The 19,018-nt window shown below is 41.9% G+C and overlaps 3 protein-coding genes and 1 pseudogene across 3 annotated transcripts; all 4 read right to left on the bottom strand.

Moving 5' to 3' along the window:
- Positions 1 to 609: 609 nt before the first annotated feature.
- On the bottom strand, positions 610 to 1,182 carry LOC114688457 (annotated as a pseudogene).
- A 4,715-nt stretch (positions 1,183 to 5,897) lies between these two features.
- LOC114688461 (interferon alpha-12-like) lies at positions 5,898 to 6,532 on the bottom strand. Its single transcript, XM_028863060.1, has one exon. The coding sequence runs from the start codon at positions 6,468 to 6,470 to the stop codon at positions 5,898 to 5,900; it is 573 nt and encodes a 190-aa protein (XP_028718893.1). The 5' UTR covers positions 6,471 to 6,532.
- A 4,602-nt stretch (positions 6,533 to 11,134) lies between these two features.
- Positions 11,135 to 11,707, bottom strand: LOC114688462 (interferon alpha-12-like). The gene has a single exon (XM_028863062.1). It carries the CDS (start codon positions 11,705 to 11,707, stop codon positions 11,135 to 11,137), a length of 573 nt encoding a protein of 190 aa, XP_028718895.1.
- A 5,937-nt stretch (positions 11,708 to 17,644) lies between these two features.
- Positions 17,645 to 18,217, bottom strand: LOC114688459 (interferon alpha-13-like). The gene has a single exon (XM_028863058.1). The coding sequence runs from the start codon at positions 18,215 to 18,217 to the stop codon at positions 17,645 to 17,647; it is 573 nt and encodes a 190-aa protein (XP_028718891.1).
- Between the last annotated feature and the right edge of the window lie 801 nt (positions 18,218 to 19,018).

Genomic DNA, 19,018 nt, shown 5'->3' with positions numbered 1-19,018 from the left:
CAAGAAAGGTGTTCTGGTTGCCTTCTGTACAGCATGATGGCTATACATCCAGAGGAGTACTATCTAATGGAGAGAAGTAAGATTTTTACCATCATTGAACAGGAACCACATGATGGCTGCATGAACACACCACTTAAGTCTAAGCAGTGCACATAGCTTTCAGTATTTTTTCCTACCAAGTCCAGGTGTGTTATATTTATGATGTACAGAATGAATTTGGAAGCCTCAAACAGTTTTCAAAAGATCTAATGGATGACACATAAGATTAACCATGTATAGTAAAAAAAATTTATTGAATAGAAGAAATAAATTAAGAATAACCGTTTGAAAATTTAAAGGAAATATAAAAATCCATGGTTTAAAAATAAATTAAATCATGTAGATAAAAAACAAGCAGAAGAACTAATAAATAAATTAAATGTATAAATAAACCAACAAACGAATAAAACATCTGAATCAATAAGCAAATGCCCTTACAGATCAACACAATATAACCCAATATTAGGATAACTATCCAGGCTAGTTTGATATCAAACTCAAAGAGTTCTTGGAGAAGGCCAAATCTGAGCAGTGAGGTGCAGGAGAGTCCTCTCCACTTTGGCTCAGGTCTTACTTCTTCTCCTCAGTCAATCCTGCTAGCAGCTTGGCTGAGGAAAACAGGGCTCTCCTGACTTCTGCTCTGACCACCTCCCAGGCACAGGGGCTGTGTTTCTTCTCCTTCAGGTAGACAGTGATCCTGTGGAAGTAGTTCCTCACAGCCACCAGGGAGTCTTCCTGGCTCAGGGAAGGTTCCTGCACCTCACCCTGCTCCATCACACAGTCTTACAGGTCTTTGAGCTGGTGGTGGAGGCCAGTGCAGAATGTGTCTAGGAGGGTTGTCTCCCAAGCAGCAGATGAATCCTTTGAGCTGAAGAGGATCAGGACCTGCTGGGTCAGCTCCTGCAGGACAGGGATAGCTTGGGCCTTCTGGATCTGCTGGGCATCTACCTTCTCCAGAGGAAATGCAAAGTCCATTCTGTCCTTCAGACAGGAGAGAGAGGAGAGTCTCCTCATTTGTGCCAGGAGTGTGGAGGCTCTCTTGTTCCTGAGGTGATGAGTCTGAGGCAGGTCACATCCCAGACAGCAGCTTGACCAGAAGTGCATCACCACCAGGAATGTCAGGAGAGCACAGGGCCTGGCCATTGTGAATGTTGCAGATGCTGCTGGTCCTCTGGGCTCTGTGGTTCTGATCCTTCTCCTCTAGGTTCTCTGAAGTCCATCCTGGCTGGGTCCATGTGACTTAAATAGGAGAAAGCACTAGTTTCCATTTTCTGATTGCCCACCCATACTCTCCCATGTACATTTCACTTTCTTTCAGTCATCCCCTGCTTGTTTCTGTCCATTTTTCCCACCCTTTTTGTTTTCAGTATTGTTTCCACTGTCAATGCTCCCCCTCAAAAAACCTTCTCTAGAGTTTATTCCTGAAAGAAATTATGGTTGATATTTATATTACAGATATACCTTTCCTGTGTGAAATCACTCACTTGTAAAGCATAAAACCTTACCTCTAATTCTTGGCCTTGAAATTTCTTGAATTTCATGCCGCAGTTGAATTTTGTGCTTCATATTTATTTCTTAATATAGCTACATGAATTGTAATGTCAATTTTGTTTCAGCTAATTTTTTGTCAGTCTACTGGTGTTATTTGAAACAATGGCACATGTGAAAATCTTGTGTATGTTGGTTAGGGTTGGGAGGTTGAGTTATTTCATTCCAGTTGTCTTAATACACTTGAGTTCTTAAGTATATGAAGGATCAAATTTGGTTTGTATTGTATATTAGGTATTTATTGAATGATCATTTGATGGTTATTATGGCACAATCAACAAGATTTTCCTGATCAAGACTGAGATATTCATGTTGATCGCTGGAACTCATGGTCAGAGCAAAAATTTATTCATGGAAGTTGTTCTCTCATTCCACATCTTTGCTGTATAAACACATATGTTCACAAAACCTCATTAAATGTAACATCTATGCTTTGCTCCAAGGAAAGGTTTTGGCTTTATTTTGGCACTGTTGATGTCCTCTGACCTTAAGATGGAATGGGATGCCATCTTGGCCTGTAGGTTTCGTGAACTGTTTAGTGTTCCAGGAGACCATTTGTCTGAATGCAGACCATTCCGGGCTTCTCTATGGTCTAGCCATTGTGACTTCTACTTGTAAAAGAGCGTCTCTGAAATTTCTCTTTGTCATGGACCAATTTTTTTAGCCTTGGAGTTGTGCTTCCCAGTGCCTTCCAAGTCAGGATCCATGGATACATCTCCCTTTCTGCCAATATTCCCCTATCGAGGATTTTCGACTAACAGCAATTACCCAAAATGGAATGCACATTCTTTCTAGCTGTGTCTGAGTTTAGAGCCTGTGATCCCTGGTTGCTGCCTTTTCTCTATGTGCCCTGTGACTTCTTCAGTGGCTTTTGAGTTGACTCACATGCTCTGCTGCACAGTGTTACAGTATCCTCAGCCCTCTTCTTGTACCCCACTCCTTGAGAGTGCTCAGCATACCTTGATGACATCAGCACTCACACACAGTGTGGTGTTTGCTTGGTTTTTGGGGTCATAACTCTTAGAAGAATTCTGCTCTCATTTCAGTGGATTCATTAGAAAGGCTTTTGTGTTCAACAGTGATCATAGTGTCAGGAATCCCCAGAGTGTCAACAGCAGAAGACCCTGTGAACTGCAGTGATGTGTAAATGTCCCAGGTTACATTTGTAAAAGATAAGTATTTGTGGTTTTTCCAAAATCTAGTTTTGTGATCGGTAGTTTTCACTGACTGCTGCTGTGCCTGAAGTTAGGAGTTGGAAATACAGACCAGAAGACACAGTGATAGCAGTGCCTCTGATTGTCTATTAGTTACCCAGAAGTTTGAACTTACAGATATTTATGCAGTTTTACTTTAGTAGTGGATACTGCACAAACTCTGTCTTTGTCCATCTGAAAATTGAGCAGAAGAGACTTGAGGGATTCCATCACATAGAAGTGTTTCAGTGCTGCAATGTGTACAATTTTTGCTTTAATTTTTGTACAGTGATGGAGGATTCATGGTGGATGTCATTTCTGTTTTGATTTTTCATTGCATTGAATATTTTATTTCTTTTTTCCACTTTCCTAGACAGAAGATACTGAAGTTGTGGGTGGCATTGAACTGAAATTGTGGTGTCACTTGAAATGAAATGAAAGAAGGAAGTAATGTCATCCCAGTGGGGAAGCAATAGCAACAATGTTAAGAGTGTTCAACTCAAAAGTCCAATGGCCATAAAATAAAGTAATTTTACATCAATCCGAGTGCATTTAAAAACGTGAACTGTAGAGTCAATGCAATCACACTCAAAATTTCAATTATTTTCTTCCCAGCAACACCAATCTTAATATACCTGTGGAATCAGGAAGCTGCTGGAGAGCAGGAATGTCAAGAATAAGAGCAATGGCCGTGGTGTCAAAAGGCCTGATTTTATACATCACCCTCCATATCTCACAGAGGATAAGTGCATCTGTCAGTGCTCCTCAGAGGAGGTTCTTCTGGCAATAGATGACTGGACACAGACACTTCCAAGTGGTCAGTGTACAGGGAATAAGTGTCTGAGCAAAGATCGGTATGGCTTTCCTGGCTTCCTTAGGGCAGTACTCTTTACACAATAGCTGGCAGGAAGATGGGGATTCCCAGAGACACTTTCTGACTGTAGGAAACAGGGGTGTGTAGATCAATATAGTAGCTGCGGGTACATATTGATAGCAGCTGTTATGGCATGCACAGTCTGAGTATGATGTAGACAGGTAAAATTCCAGTTTCAAGCAGGGAGGATGTCAGGAAATCCCAGCCCTAGCTGATGAACTATTTTCAACTGATGGCTGCAGGGAGAGGAAGATTGAGTTATCCTCAGCAATGGGGCCCCTGCGAGGTTGCCCGTGTTCCACTAGATGGCGGTGTACCCATGCACCACTGGCAATAGTTAGGAACAAACTCAGTGAACCAAGTCCAAGGACTGGGCTGAGCTCCTGGTGATCAGTAGAAGAGGGGAAGGTGGGACAGAGTAGCAAAGGGGAAGAGGAGTCAAGATCATGATGAGGAAAACCAGAGAGACAGCTGACCTGAGCTAGTGGGAGCTCAGGGACACTGGACTGACAGCTGGTGGACCTGCATGGGACCCGACTAGAACCCCTGAATTCTGCTGACAATTGTGTCGCTTGATCTGTTCGTGAGGCCTCTGGCAGTGGGACCAGGATTTGTCCCAAGTGCAAGAACTGGCTTTGGGGAGCCCAAACCCTATGCTGGGACACCTTATTCAGCCTTGAAGAAGTGGGAGCTATGCTCAACTTGGTATGCTACACTTAGTTGACTCCCAAGGGAGGCCTTCCACCGTCTGAGGAATTATTGGGTCACGGGGTTGATGCCGGTAAGGTGAGGACCAGAGAAGGGGAGGGAATGACACCTGGGCTTAGTATGTGAAATAAAAATATTAAAATAAAGAAAAGATACCAAATGAAATTGAGAGGAATGAGCTGTGTTGTTTTAGAAGATTTGCATTCACTCCCCTTGTTAGATTTATTTCAGGGAAGATTTTTTGAGGCTATTATGAAGGGAATTTACCCTGGATAATTCTAAGTTCAACCTGTCACCAGATAGGTTTATGTGGGAAGAAGGGATCTTACCAGGAAAGATGTCTCTACAGAATCACACTGGAGACCAGTCTGTAAATCATTTTAATAACTGATTATTGCTGTAGGAGTGTCCAGCACACTGTGGGTGATCCATCCCCTGGGCAGGTGGTCCTGATGAGTATTAGAAAGCAGGCTGAGCAGGCCCTGAGGCATCAAGGCAGGAGACAGTGTGTTCCTCCATGGCCTCTATATCAGCCACTGCCTTCAGGTTCCTGCCCTGTTGAAGATCCTGCTAAAGTACTCTCAGTGATGAACTGTGCTGTGATTTTAAACTATGATAAAATATTTCTACCCCAAAATGCTTTAGGTCATGATATTTTGTCTCAGCAATTGAAGCCATCACCAAGACAGGGCTGACACTCCATTCCTTTCTTTTCTTATGTTTTACTTTTATAATGGTAAGTAAGAAGATCATCATTTGTTTTGTACTTTATTTTATTTTGGTTTTATGTTCTCCCTCATCTTTGGAATCCAATTGAGTTCATCTGGTAGAATTTGGGAGTCAAATGTTAGTTAAGGGACCTAGAGAGGTCAGAGAGTATTGTAGTTCAGGAGGACTAAGGCACAATGGAACACAAGCAAGATGTTCTGGTTGCCTTTTGTACAGCATGATGGCTATACATCCAGAGGAGCACTATCTAATGGAGATAAAGTAAGATTTTACCATCAGCGAACAGGAACTATGAGATGGCTGCATCAACTCACCTCTTAAGTCTAAGCAGTACACATTCCTTCAGTATTATTTCCTACCACGTCCAGGTGTGTTATATTTATGATGTACAGAATGAGTTTAGATGCCTCAAACAGTTTTTAAAAGATTGAATGGCTGACACATAAGAATAAGCATGTATAGTAAAAAAATGTGTTGAATAGAAGAAATAAACTAACAATAATCGGTTGAAAATTTAAAGGATATATAAAAATCTATGGTTTAAAAAATAACTGAAATGATGTAGATAAACAAACAAGCAGAAGAACTAATAAATAAATTGGTTAAATAAATAAACCAACAAACAAATATAACATCTGAACCAATAAGCAAATGTGCTTACAGATCAACACAATACAACCCAATATTAGGGTAACTCTCCGGGCTACTTTGATATCAAACTCAAAGAGTTCTTGGAGAAGGCCAAATCTGAGCAATGAGGTGCTAGATCCTAGTCCAGGAGAGTCCTCTCCACTTTGGCTCAGGACTTACTCCTTCTCCTCAGTCAGTCCTGCCAGCAGCTTGGCTGAGGAAGACAGGGCTCTCCTGACTTCTGCTCTGACCACCTCCCAGGCACAGGGGCTGTGTTTCTTCTCCTTCAGGTAGACAGTGATCCTGTGGAAGTAGTTCCTCACAGCCACCAGGGAGTCTTCCTGGCTCAGGGAAGGTTCCTGCACCTCACCCTGCTCCATCAGACAGGCTTGCAGGTCTTTGAGCTGGTGGTGGAGGCTAGTGCAGAATGTGGCTAGGAGGTTTGTCTCCCAAGCAACAGATGAGTCCTCTGAACTGAAGAGGATCAGGACCTGCTGGGTCAGCTCCTGCAGGGCTGGGATGGCTTGGGCATTCTGAATCCGCTGTGCATCCACCTTCTCCAGAGGGAATACAAAGTCCATTCTGTCCTTGAGGCAGGAGAGAGGGGAGAGTCTCCTCATTTGTGCCAGGAGTGTGGAGGCTCTCTTGTTCCTTAGATGATGAGTCTCGGGCAGGTCACATCCCAGACAGCAGCTTGACCAGAAGTGCATGACCACCAGGAATGTCAGGAGAGCACAGGGCCTGGCCATTGTGAATGTTGCAGATGCTGCTGGTCCTCTGGGCTCTGTGGTCCTGAACCTTCTCCTCTAGGTTCTCTGAAGTCCATCCTGGCTGGGTCCATGTGACTTAAATAGGAGAAAGCACTAGTTTCCATTTTCTGATTGCACACCCATACTCTCCCATGGACTTTTCACTTTCTTTCAGTCATCCCCTGCTTGTGTCTGGCCATTCCCCCCCCCCGCCATTTTTGTTTTCATTATTGCTTCCACTTTTAATGCTCCCCCTCAACAAACCTTCTCTAGAGTTTGTTCCTGAAAGAAATTATGGTTGATATTTATATTACAGATGTACTTTTCCTGTGTGAAATCACTCACTTGTAAAGTATAAAACCTTACCTTTAATACTTGGCCTGGAAATTTCTTGAATTTCATGCTGCAGTTGAATTTTGTGCTTCATATTAATTTCTTAATATAGGTACTTGAATTGTAATGTCAATTTTGTTTCAACTAATTATTTGTAAGTCTATATGTGTTATATTATACAATGGCATATATGAAATTCTTGTGTATGTTGGTTAGGGTTGTGAGGTTGAGTTATTTTATTCTAGTTGTCCTAATACACTTGAGTTCTTAAGTATGTGAAGGATCAAATTTGGTTTGTATTGAATATTAGGTATTTATTGAATGATCATTTGGTGGTTATTATTGCACAATCAACAAGAGCTTTCCGATCAAGACTGACATATTCATGGTCATCCCTGGAACTCATGGTGGGACCAGAAATCTTATTCATGGAAGTTGTTCTCTCACTCCACATCTTTGCTGCACACACACATGTTCACAAAAACTCATAAAATGTATCATCTATGCTTTGCTCCAAGGCAGTTTCGGCATTATTTTACCACTTTTGGTGACCTCTGACCTTAAGATGGAAAGCGATGCTGTCTTGGCCTGTAGGTTTCGTGAACTGTTTAGTGTTCCAGGAGACCATTCGTCTGAGTGAAGACCATTCCGGGCTTCTCTGTGGTCTAGCCATTGTGAATTCTACTGTTAACAGAGTGTCTCTGAAATTTCTCTCAGTCATGGACCAATTTTGTCAGCCTTGGGGTTGTGCTTTCCAGTGCCTTCAATGTCAGGATCTATGGATACATCTCCCTTTCTGCTCCAAATTCCCATATGGAGGATTTTTCGTCCAACAACAATTACCCAAAATGGAATGCACATTCTTTCTAGCTGTGTCTGAGTTTAGAGACTGTGATCCCTGATTGCTGCCTTTTCTCTAAGTGTCCTGTGACTTCTTCAGTGGCTTTTGAGTCGACTCACTCTCTCTTCTCCACAGTGGTACAATGTCCTCAGCCCTCTTCTTGTAACTCACTCCTTGAGAGTGCTCACCATAACTTGATGACATCAGCACTCACACACAGTGTGGTGTTTGCTTGTTTTTTGTGGTCATAAAGCCTAGAAGATTGCTGCTCTCATTACCGTGTATTCATTAGAAAGGCTTTTATGTTCAGCAGTGATCAGAGTGTCAGGAATCCCCAGATGTCAACAGCAGAAGACCCTGTGATCTGCAGTGATGTGTAAATGTCCCAGTTTACATTTGTAAGAGATAAGTATTTGTGGTTTTTCCAAAAATCTAATTTTGTGATTAGTACTTTTCACTGTCTGCTGCTGTGCCTGAAGTTAGGAGGTGGATATACAGACCAGAAGACATGGTGATAGCAGTGCCTCTGATTGCCTATTCGTTACCCAGACGTTTGGACCTACAGATATTTATGGAGTTTTACTTTAGTAGTGGATACTGCACACACTCTGTCTTTGCTCATCAGTAAAATGAGCAGAAGAGCCTTGAGGGATTCCATCACATAGAAGTGTTTCAGTGCTGCAAATGTGTATAATTTTTCATTCAATTTTTCTATGGTGATGGAGGCTCCATGGGGGATGTCTTTTCTGTTTGATTTTTCATTGCATTAAATATTTTATTTCTTTTTTCCACTTTCCTAGAGAGAAGATACTGAAGTTGTGGGTGGCATTGAACTGAAATTGTGGTGTCACTTGAAATGAAAGCAAAACAAAGGAAGTGATTTCATCCCAGTGGGGAAGCAATAGCAACAATGTTAAGAGTGTTCAACTCGAAAGTCCAATGGCCATAAAAAAAGTTATTTTACATCCAATTGAGTGCATTTAGGAACGTGAACTGCACAGTCAATGCAATCACACTCAAAATTTCAATTATTTTCTTCCCAGCAACACCAATCTTAATACACCTGTGGAAACAGGAAGCTGCTAGAGAGCAGGAATGTCAAGAATAAGATCAAGGGCCGTGGTGTCATAAGGCCTGATTTCATACATCACCCTCCACATCTCAAAGAGGATAAGTGCATCTGTCAGTGCTCCTCAGAGGAGGTTCTTCTAGCAATAGATGACTGGATACAGACACATCCAAGTGGTCAATATGCAGGGAATAGGTGTCTGAGCAAAGATCAGTCTGGCTTTCCTGGCTTCCATAGTGCAGTACTCTTTACACAAGAGCTGGCACAAAGATGCAGGTTCCCAGAGACATTTTCTGACTGTAGGAAACAGGGGTTTGTATACACAATATAGTAGCTGCAGGTCCATATTGATATCAGCTGTGACTGCATGCACAGTCTAAGTATGATGGAGACAGATAAAATCCCAGTTTCAAGCAGGGGGCATGTCAGGAAATCCCAGTCCAAGCTGATGAACTATTTTCAACTGATGGCTGCAGGGAGAGGAAGATTGAGTTATCCTCAGTAATGGGGCCACTGAGAGGTGGCCCGTGTCCACTAGATGGCGGTGTATCCATGGACCACTGGCAACAGTTAGCAAAGAGATTGCTAGTCCTGAGCTCCTGGAGATCATTAGAAGAGAGGGAGGTGGGATCCTAGAAGCAAGGGGGAAGGAGAGTCAAGATCATAATAGGGAAAACTAGATAGACAACTGACTTGAGCTAGTGGGATCACAGGGACACTGGACTGACTGCTGGGGGACCTGCATGGGACCCGTCTAGGCCCCCTGAATAAGTCTGACACTTCTGTGGCAGTGGGACCAGGACTTGTCCCAAGTGAAAGAACTGGCTTGGGGGAGCCCAAACCCTATGCTGGAACACCTTGATCAGCCTTGAAGAAGTGGGGAGCTATGCTCAACCTGGTATGCTAAACTTTGTTGACTCCCAAGGGAGGCCTTATCTTCTCTGAGGAGTTGTTGGGTGATGGGGTTGATGCAGTTAAGGTGAGGACCAGAGAAGGGGAGGGAGGGACACCTGGGCTTAGTATGTGAAATGACAAAAATTGAAATAAAGAAAAGATACCAAATGAAATTGAGAGGGATGAGCTGTGGTGTTTTAGAAGATTTGCATTCACTTCCCTTTTTTGAATTATTTCAGGGTATGTTTTTTGAGGCTTTTATGAAGGAAATTTACCCTGGATAATTCTAAGTTCAACCTGTCACCAGATAGGTTTATGTGGGAAGAAGGAATCTCACCAGGGAAGATGTCTATACAGAATCACACTGTAGACCAGTCTGTAAATCATTTTAATAACTGATGACTGCTGTAGGTGTGTCCAGCACACTATGGGCAGGAGGTCCTGCAGAGTATTAGAAAGCAGGCTGAGCAGGCCCTGAGGCATCAAGGCAGGAGACAGTGTGTTCCTCCATGACCTCTATATGAGCTACTGCCTTCAGGTTCCTGCCATGTTGAAGATCCTGCTAAAGCTCTCTCAGTGATGGAATGTGCTATGATTTTAAACTATAATAAAGTATTTCTACCCCAAAATGCTTTAGATCATGATATTTTGTCTCAGCAATTGAAGCCATCACCAAGACAGGGCTGGCACTCCATTTTTTTCTTTTATGATGTTTCACTTTTTTAATGGTATGTAGGAAGATCCTCATTTGTTGATGTGCTTTATTTTATTTTGGTTTTATGGTCTCCCTCATCTTTGGAATCCAATCGAGTTCATCTGATAAAAGTTGGGAGTCAAATGTTAGTTAAGGGAGGCCAGAGAGGTCAGGGAGAATTGTAGGTCAGGAAGACTAAGGCACAATGGAACACAAGCAAGATGTTCTGGTTGCCTTCTGTACAGCATGCTGGCTATCCATCCAGAGGAGCACTATCTAAAGGAGAGATGTATGATTTTTACCATCAACAAAAGGAACTTCAAGATGGCTGCACCAACTCACCTCTTAAGTCTAAGCAGTACACATTCCTTCAGTATTATTTCCTACCACATCCAGTTGTGTTACATTTATGATGTACAGAATGAGTTTAGAAGCATCAAACAGTTTTCAAAAGATCATGTGAATGACACATAAGATTAACCATGTATAGTAAAAATTTTATTGAATAGAAAAAATAAATTAACAATAAAGGTTTGATAATTTAAAGGAAATATAAAATTCTATGGTATAGAAAATAACTAAAATCATGTAGATAGACAAACAAGCAGAAGAACTAATAAATAAATAAAACAAATAAATAAAACAACAAACAAACAAAACATCTGAATCAATAAGCAAATGCCCTTACAGATCAACACAATATAACCCAATATTAGGATAACTATCCAGGCAAGCTTGATGTCAACGTCAAAGAGTTCTTGGAGAAGGCCAAATCTGAGCAGTGAGGTGCAGGATCCAAGTCCAGGAGAGTCCTCTCCACTTTGGCTCAGGACTTACTCCTTCTCCTCAGTCAGTCCTGCCAGCAGCTTGGCTGAGGAAGACAGGGCTCTCCTGACTTCTGCTCTGACCACATCCCAGGCACAGGGGCTGTGTTTCTTCTCCTTCAGGTAGACAGTGATCCTGTGGAAGTAGTTCCTCACAGCCACCAGGGAGTCTTCCTGGCTCAGGGAAGGTTCCTGCACCTCACCCTGCTCCATCAGACAAGCTTGCAGGTCTTTGAGCTGGTGGTGGAGGTCAGTGCAGAATGTGTCTAGGAGGCTTGTCTCCCAAGCAGCAGATGAGTCCTTTGAGCTAAAGAGGATCAGGACCTGCTGGGTCAGCTCCTGCAGGACAGGGATGGCGTGGGCCTTCTGGATCTGCTGGGGAACCACCTTCTCCAGAGGGAATGCAAAGTCCATTCTGTCCTTCAGACAGGAGATAGGGGAGAGTCTCCTCATTTGTGCCAGGAGTGTGGAGACTCTCTTGTTCCTGAGGTGATGAGTGTGAGGCAGGTCACACCCCAGACAGCAGCTTGACCAGTAGTGCATCACCACCAGGATCATCAGGAAAACACAGGGCCTGGCCATTGTGACTGTGGCAGATGCTGCTGGTCCTCTGGGCTCTGTGGTCCTGAAACTTCACCTCTAGGTTCTCTGAAGTCCATCCTGGCTGGGTCCATGTGTCTTAAATAAGAGAAAGCACTAGTTTCCATTTTCTGAATGCCCTCTGAGTACTCTCCCATGTACTTTTCACTTTCTTTCAGTAATTCCCTGCTTGTTTCTGGTCATTTTTTTTCTCGCCATTTTTATTTTCATTATTGCTTCCAATTTTAATGCTCCCCCTCAACACACCTTCTCTAGAGTGTATTCCTGAAAGAAATTGTGGTTGATATTTATATTACAGATATACCTTTCCTGTGTGAAATCACTTGTCTGTAAAGCATAAAATCTTACCTCTAATACTTGGCCTGGAAATTTCTTGAATTTCATGCTGCAGTTGAAGTTTTTGCTTCATATATTTCTTAATATAGCTACTTGAATTGTAATGTCAATTTTGTTTCAGCTAATATTTGTGAGTCTATATGTGTTATATGAAACAATGGCACATGTGAAATTCTTGTGTATGTTGGTTAGGGTTGCGAGGTTGAGTTATTGTACTCTAGTTGTCTTAATACACTTGAGTTCTTAAGTATATGAAGGATCAAATTTGGTTTGTATTTTGTATTAGATATTTATTGAATGATCATTTGGTGGTTATTATTTCACAACCAACAAGAGCTTCCCGATCAAGACTGACATATTCATGGTCATCCCTGGAACTCATGGTGGGACCAGAAATCTTATTCATGGAAGTTTTTCTCTCACTCCACATCTTTGCTGCACACACACATATGTTCACAGAAACTCATGAAATGTATCATCTATGCTTTGCTCTAAGGAAAAACGGCGTTATTTTCCCACTTTTGGTGTCCTCTGTCTTTATGATGGGAAGGGATGCCGTTTAGTGTTCCAGGAGACCATTCGTCTGAATGAAGACCATTGCGGGCTTCTCTGTGTTATAGCCATTGTGACTTCTACTGTTAACAGTGTGTCTCTGAAATTTCTCTCTGTCATGGACCTATTTTGTCTGCCTGGGTTTGTGCTTCACAGTGCCTTCAAAGTCAGGATGCAAGGATACATCTCCCTTTCTGCCCATCATTCCTGTATGCAGGATCTTTCTACCAAAGCCAATTACCCAAAACATCATGTATATTTTTCTAGCTGTGTCTTACTCAAAGATTGTGATCCTTATCTGGGAGGTGGTGGCACACGCCTTTAATCCCAGCCCTCGGGCGGCAGAGGCAGGCGGATCTCTGTGAGTTGGAGGCCAGCCTGGTATCCAAAGTGAGTTCCAGGAAAGGCACAAAGCTACACAGAGAAACCCTGTCTCAAAAAAACAAAACAAAAATAAAAACAAACAAAGATTGTGATCCCTGATTGCTGCCTTTTCTATACTTGCCCTGTGACTTCTGTAGAGTTTGAGTCAACTCACATGCTTTGCCCCACAGTGGCACAGTGTCCTCAGCTGTCTTCTTCTTCCTCTTCTTCGTGTTCTTCTCCTCCTCCTCTTTTCCTCTTCTTCTTTTAAATGATTTATTTATTTATTTATTTATTTATTTATTTATTTATTTATTTATTTATTTATTTATTTATTATGTATACATCACATGTGACTGTAGGCCAGAAGTGGGCACCAGATCTCATTACAGATGTTTGTGAGCCACCATGTTGTTTTTGGAAATTGAACTCAGGACCTCTGGAAGATCAGTAAATGCTCTTGACCTGTCAGCCATCTCTACAGTCTCCTTAGCTGTCTTCTTGTACCCCACTCCCTGGGAGTGCTCACCATATCTTCATAACATCAGCACTCACACACAATGTGGTGTTTGTTTGCTTTTTAGTGCCCTAAATCCAACAAGGTAGTTGCTCTCATTTCAGTGGATTCATCAGAAAGGCTTTTCTGTTGAGCAGTGTGCACATGGCCAGAGGTCAGAATCTCAAGAATCCCCAGATGTCAACATCAGAAGACTCTAAGGTCTGTAGTAAATTGTAAATATCCCAGTTTGTCCTTGTAAGATATAAGTGTTTGAGTTTTTTTCCCAATACAACTTTTCTGATCAATATTTTTCACTGAGTGCGTTCTGTGCCTGAAGTTGGGAGGTGGAAATACAGACCAAAAGACTCAGTGATAGCAGTGCCTCTGATTGCCTGTTAGTTACCCAGAAGTTTGGACTTACAGATATTTATCCAGTTTTACTTTAGTAGTGGATACTGCACATACTCTGTCTTTGTCCATTTGAAAACTGAGCAGAAGAGCCTTGAGGGGTTCTACCACATAATAGAGGTTCAGTACTGCCAATGTGTATAATTATTCATTTAATTTTTCTGTGGTGATAGAGGCTCCATGGTGGATATCATTTGTCTCTTGAATTTTCTTTGCATAGAATATTTTGTTACTTTTTTCCCCACTTTCCTAGAGAGAATATACTGACGTTGTTGGTGGCATTGAACTGAAATTGTGGTTTCACTTGAAATGAAATCAAAAGAAGGAAGTGATGTCATCGCAGTGGGGAAGCAATAGCAACAACTTTCTGCTGCACATTGGTAGTGTCCTCAGCCCTCTTCCTGTGCCCCATTCCTTGAGAGTGCTCACCATATCTTGATGACATCAGTACTCACACACAGTGTGGTTTTGCTTCGTTTTTAGCACCATAAATTCTTGAAAATCATTTCTATGCTTTCAGTGGATTCATTTGAAAGTTTTTTGTGTTCAGCAGTAAACACATGACGAGAGGTCAGAGTGTCAAGGATCCCCAGATGTTTTGCTTTTCAAGAGTTGCCATGGTCTTGTTTCTCTTCACAGCAATAGAAATTAAGATGCTCTTCTCACATCACGGTCCTGTGTCAGTTTCTTTATTCCTGTCTCTTGATTCCCCATTTCTATTGAACCAAAGCAGATTATTATATCTAGCATGTAGAAAATGATATGGCTGTACATATTTTCTGGGCAAGGTGATAGTATGGAACTGCTTTAAAGTAATTTATTCTATTATGTAAACATAAAAATGATTAAAGTTACCTTCAAAATAAGGACCAAGGAAAGAATGCAGAAAGTCATGTCTAAAAGATGTTTCACAATGTCACACAGACTCTGGTTTATCCATAATCATACTCCCTGACAAAGTCTTCTACAATTACAAGCTCTGCAGATCAACTTGGTATCAATCAATTTTCCCCTTATAGGCACTCCACAGTTTGTGTCCCTATATATTGGATAATCCTTTATCTATTCCTGTGATTCTCCTGATGACTCCAACATGGCAACCTTCATGTGGGCATGTTCCATATACAAAGTGACAATGGCAACTTTCTCCTGACCATGAAGTTGAGTGGCTAGACCTGACAGAAGGAAGGAATTTGTAGTTGACAAGTTACTCTTTAGAAGGAGTTGATGAGACATATTGACCTGAGTTACTGCTGAAGGCCATGTCTGGGTCCATAGTCCTGCTGTACTGGTGTCTGTGTTGATATCCATGGCCACTGTTACCACAGACTTCCATAAGAACTGTACATTTTGAAATCCAAGGACCATGCTGAGCCCACCATTCCTTTCACTGATCCTAGAATGACTAGCCCTGCCCCTCACTGGACACTGCAATAGGAGATCTGTCTTAGTTCCTCTTGGTATGTATAGCACACACCCCTGACTGTGGGCACTGGAGAGGAAGCCCCAAGGGAATTGGTGTAGGAAAGCTGTCTCTAACCCCAACCTGAGGAGGCTGGTCCCAGCTGCCCAAATGTGGAGCTCAGCTACCACTTAGACCCACATCCTAGCCCTTAGGTTGGCCCCCCCTATCATCTATCCCATTTATGACCTGATGACTGGTCCTACAGAACATTAACCTGTAGCCGGAGTTTTCTCCAGTCCTGCCTGCCCCACTGTCAGGACAAATCTCTCTCCCGGCCTGTCCCACAACCATTTAGAGTCAACCGAGTAAACACACAGAGTCTTATATTGCTAACAAACTGTATTATCGTGGCAGGCTTCTTTCTATCTAATTCTTCCACCTTAAATTAACCCATGTCTCTTAGTCTATAAGTTGCCACATGGTTCTTGGCCTTCTGCTACCTTACATCTTGCTTGTCATGGTGGCAGCTGGCAGTGTCTCTCTGCCTCAGCCTTCCACTTCCCAGAAATCTCTACTCTCCTTGTACCACCTATACTTCCTGCCTGGCTACTGGCAAATCAGTATTTTATTCATTAACCAATCAGAACAACAGTTTTATCATAGAGAACATCACACAGCGATAACCCCAGGATCTCTATGACTGACTTGGTTCAATAACAGGATATTAGGGGAGTTTCTATATGTAGGGTCCAGTGATGATGGTGTTCCAGAGGCCAGAAATCTTGAACCAGACCAATGACTCATTGCGAAGAACATGTGAGAGTGAGGCTGATTGTAGAAAAAGGTATACTGTGTCACATACTGAATCTCCTGATGACATTAGAACAAATGAAGAAGGGTTGAGGAAGTGGGAAAGACAGTGGATTGAGGTGGATTTTTATGTCTGTTTCATTTTGTTTTAAATTAATTTCTGTCGGAGGTCAATGCTGAAGGGGTGAGTGATAGATATGGGAGTGCTGTGAAGGTTGCAGGATTTGGGTGCATGATGTGAAATTCCCAAAGTATTATATATATGTATATATGAAGTGGATGAATCTCTAGGGTTACTCTTGTAGCTTTACCTAAAGATGGGCATTGTCTTCCTCCCTTATGTGTCCTGAGGAATCCAAAGGGGCTGTTGGGTCAATATACTCTGGGCTGTTGATCTGTGACTCTGCAAAACACAGATCTCAATTCAGTATGAATAAGAACTACTTCATTCTGTACCAGTTAAGAGTGACTGCAATATTGTCTGTAACAAGGATTCAGGTTCCCCTTGTGACATGTTGTACCTTGAAGCGGTAACCTGAACATTTGAAGTCACCCTTTAAACAACAGTCATAAGTCAGTGCATTTCCCAAGCCTAGTGTTGCTGGTCTCAGTAGGCAGAGCAGCAGGGGGAGAATCTCCTTTGAGTGTTCAGACATTATTTTACATCATTCCTAGCTGGGGCATGGTTTTCTCAGTTACATGACACATTACAAATGTTTTACCTTCTGGTCAAAATTATGTGAGGTCAGACACAGAGCTTGGTTGTAATTATCAACTGAGGGGACTACACACAGACTCCTCCTTCTCCAGAGAACCTGCTCTGGAGAAGACAAGAGGGAACAAAAGCCTTAGTGACTGTTTTGTACATGTTGAGCAGACCACTGTCCAGAAGGCATGAGCCCTGTGGACCTGGGAGGGTAGATGAAAGGTTCCGGAGGTCATGGAGGTCAGAGGGAGGATTCCTCTGGGAAACATGTGTCAAAGAAGATTCAGTCACAATGTGACAGGAGCAAGATTCTCTGACTTCCTACCAAGCAGTATGCTGGCTTTACATACAGAGAATACTATATACTAGGAGAAATAGAGGGACAGATTTAGGGTTTGTCTAAACACTATGCAGTGAACACTTGTATCCAGTACAATTTTCAATACTCTGTCCATTTGTAAAATTTTTATGGTTTGGAGTATCAACTAAAAAGATTGAAATATTTTGAAAAAATACCAAATTAATAAATCAAAAGTGTTGTATACAGCAAAATTGAATGGGATTCAAAATAATTTTATTGCATGTGATAGTTTGTTACATTAAAGAAAATACAAAACTATGAGATTTAATTTAAATAACTTAAATTACATAAATAGTAAAATAAATACACTGAGATACTCAAATGGATGCAGACACAAATGCCCTTACATATAGATAAACTTCATGCTGTTTTGCTGAAACATCTAGGTAGGTTGATTGAATTCATGTTAAAATAAATGAGTCTTTAAGGGATATTTTATGCAGTGTTATAGCCCAGGAGATTTCTCACCACTTGGTGACTTACTTCTTCTCCTCAGTCAATCTTGCCAGCAGGTTGGCTGAGGAAGACAGGGCTCTCCTGACTTCTGCTCTGACCACCTCCCAGGCACAGGGGCTGTGTTTCTTCTCCTTCAGGTAGACAGTGATCCTGTGGAAGTAGTTCATCACAGCCACCAGGGAGTCTTCCTGGCTCGAGGAAGGTTCCTGCACCTCCACCTGCTCCATCACACAGTCTTGCAGGTCATTGAGCAGCTGGTAGAGTTCATCGCAGAGGGTGTCTAGGAGGCTTGTCTCCCAAGCAGCAGATGATTCATTGGAGGTGAAGAGGGTCAGGACCTGTTGGATCAATTCACCCAGGAACTGCATGGCTTGAGCCTTTTGGATCTGCTGGGCATCCACCTTCTCCAGAGGAAATGCAAAGTCCTTTCTGTCCTTCAGGCAGGAGAGAGGAGAGAGTCTCCTCATTTGTGCCAGGAGTGTGGAGGCTCTCTTGCTCCTGAGGTGATGAGTCTGAGGCAGGTCACACCCCAGACAGCAGCTTGACCAGTAATGCATCATGAACAGGAATGTCAGGAAAACACAGGGCCTGGCCATTGTGAATGTTGCAGATGCTGCTGGTCTTCTGGGCTCTCTGGTCATGAATCTTGCTCTTTAGAGTCTCTGAAGACCATGCTGTGTGCATCTGTCTTATATAGGGAAAACACCACTTTCCATTTTCTGAATGCCCTCCCCTTATTTCCCAATTGTCTTTTCACTTTCTTTAACTTATTCTCTGATTGCTTTGGGAATTTTTTTAAGCCACTTTTGTTTTCATCTTTGCTTCCTCTTTCACTGATGCCCTCAGAAAGCTGTTTTACAGTTTTTTTTTTCTGAATAGAATCATCATTAACTATTACTCCACAGTAGACAACCTTTGTTTGAAATGTACACATCTATTGTAAAGACAAAATATTTCTCTAAAAATTGTATTTCAAAGTTATTGTAATTCATTTTATATTTTTTACTTCTGTCATTTAAATCAATATTTGTTATAATGTATGGTATGATGCAAAAAGTGATCCTAAGTTAAAGTATTGATGCAATGGTATACTTTAAATTTTTCCAATGTTTATAGACTAAAACTTATTTTCTTCAAATTGCATTCATTAATTCTACTCTTAATTTGTATAAAATGTTAATTGAATTAACATTGTATCTTAGTTATTCATCCAATGATTTTCATGCCATCATCAGGCCTCGGTGAGTAAAGGTTTGCTGTTCAGGCTTGATGAGCTGTATTTGATTCCTGGAACCCTTTGCTGAAATAAAGAAACTGACTCCTATAAGGTGGGCTCTAATCACTTCATTCACAATTTGACAACCTTGTGCCTGCAAACACACACTCAATGTATGAAG

The sequence above is a fragment of the Peromyscus leucopus genome, chromosome 2 (assembly GCF_004664715.2).
Source record: "Peromyscus leucopus breed LL Stock chromosome 2, UCI_PerLeu_2.1, whole genome shotgun sequence".
Lineage (NCBI taxonomy): Eukaryota > Metazoa > Chordata > Mammalia > Rodentia > Cricetidae > Peromyscus > Peromyscus leucopus.
This window is presented reverse-complemented; position numbering and strand designations above follow the sequence as displayed.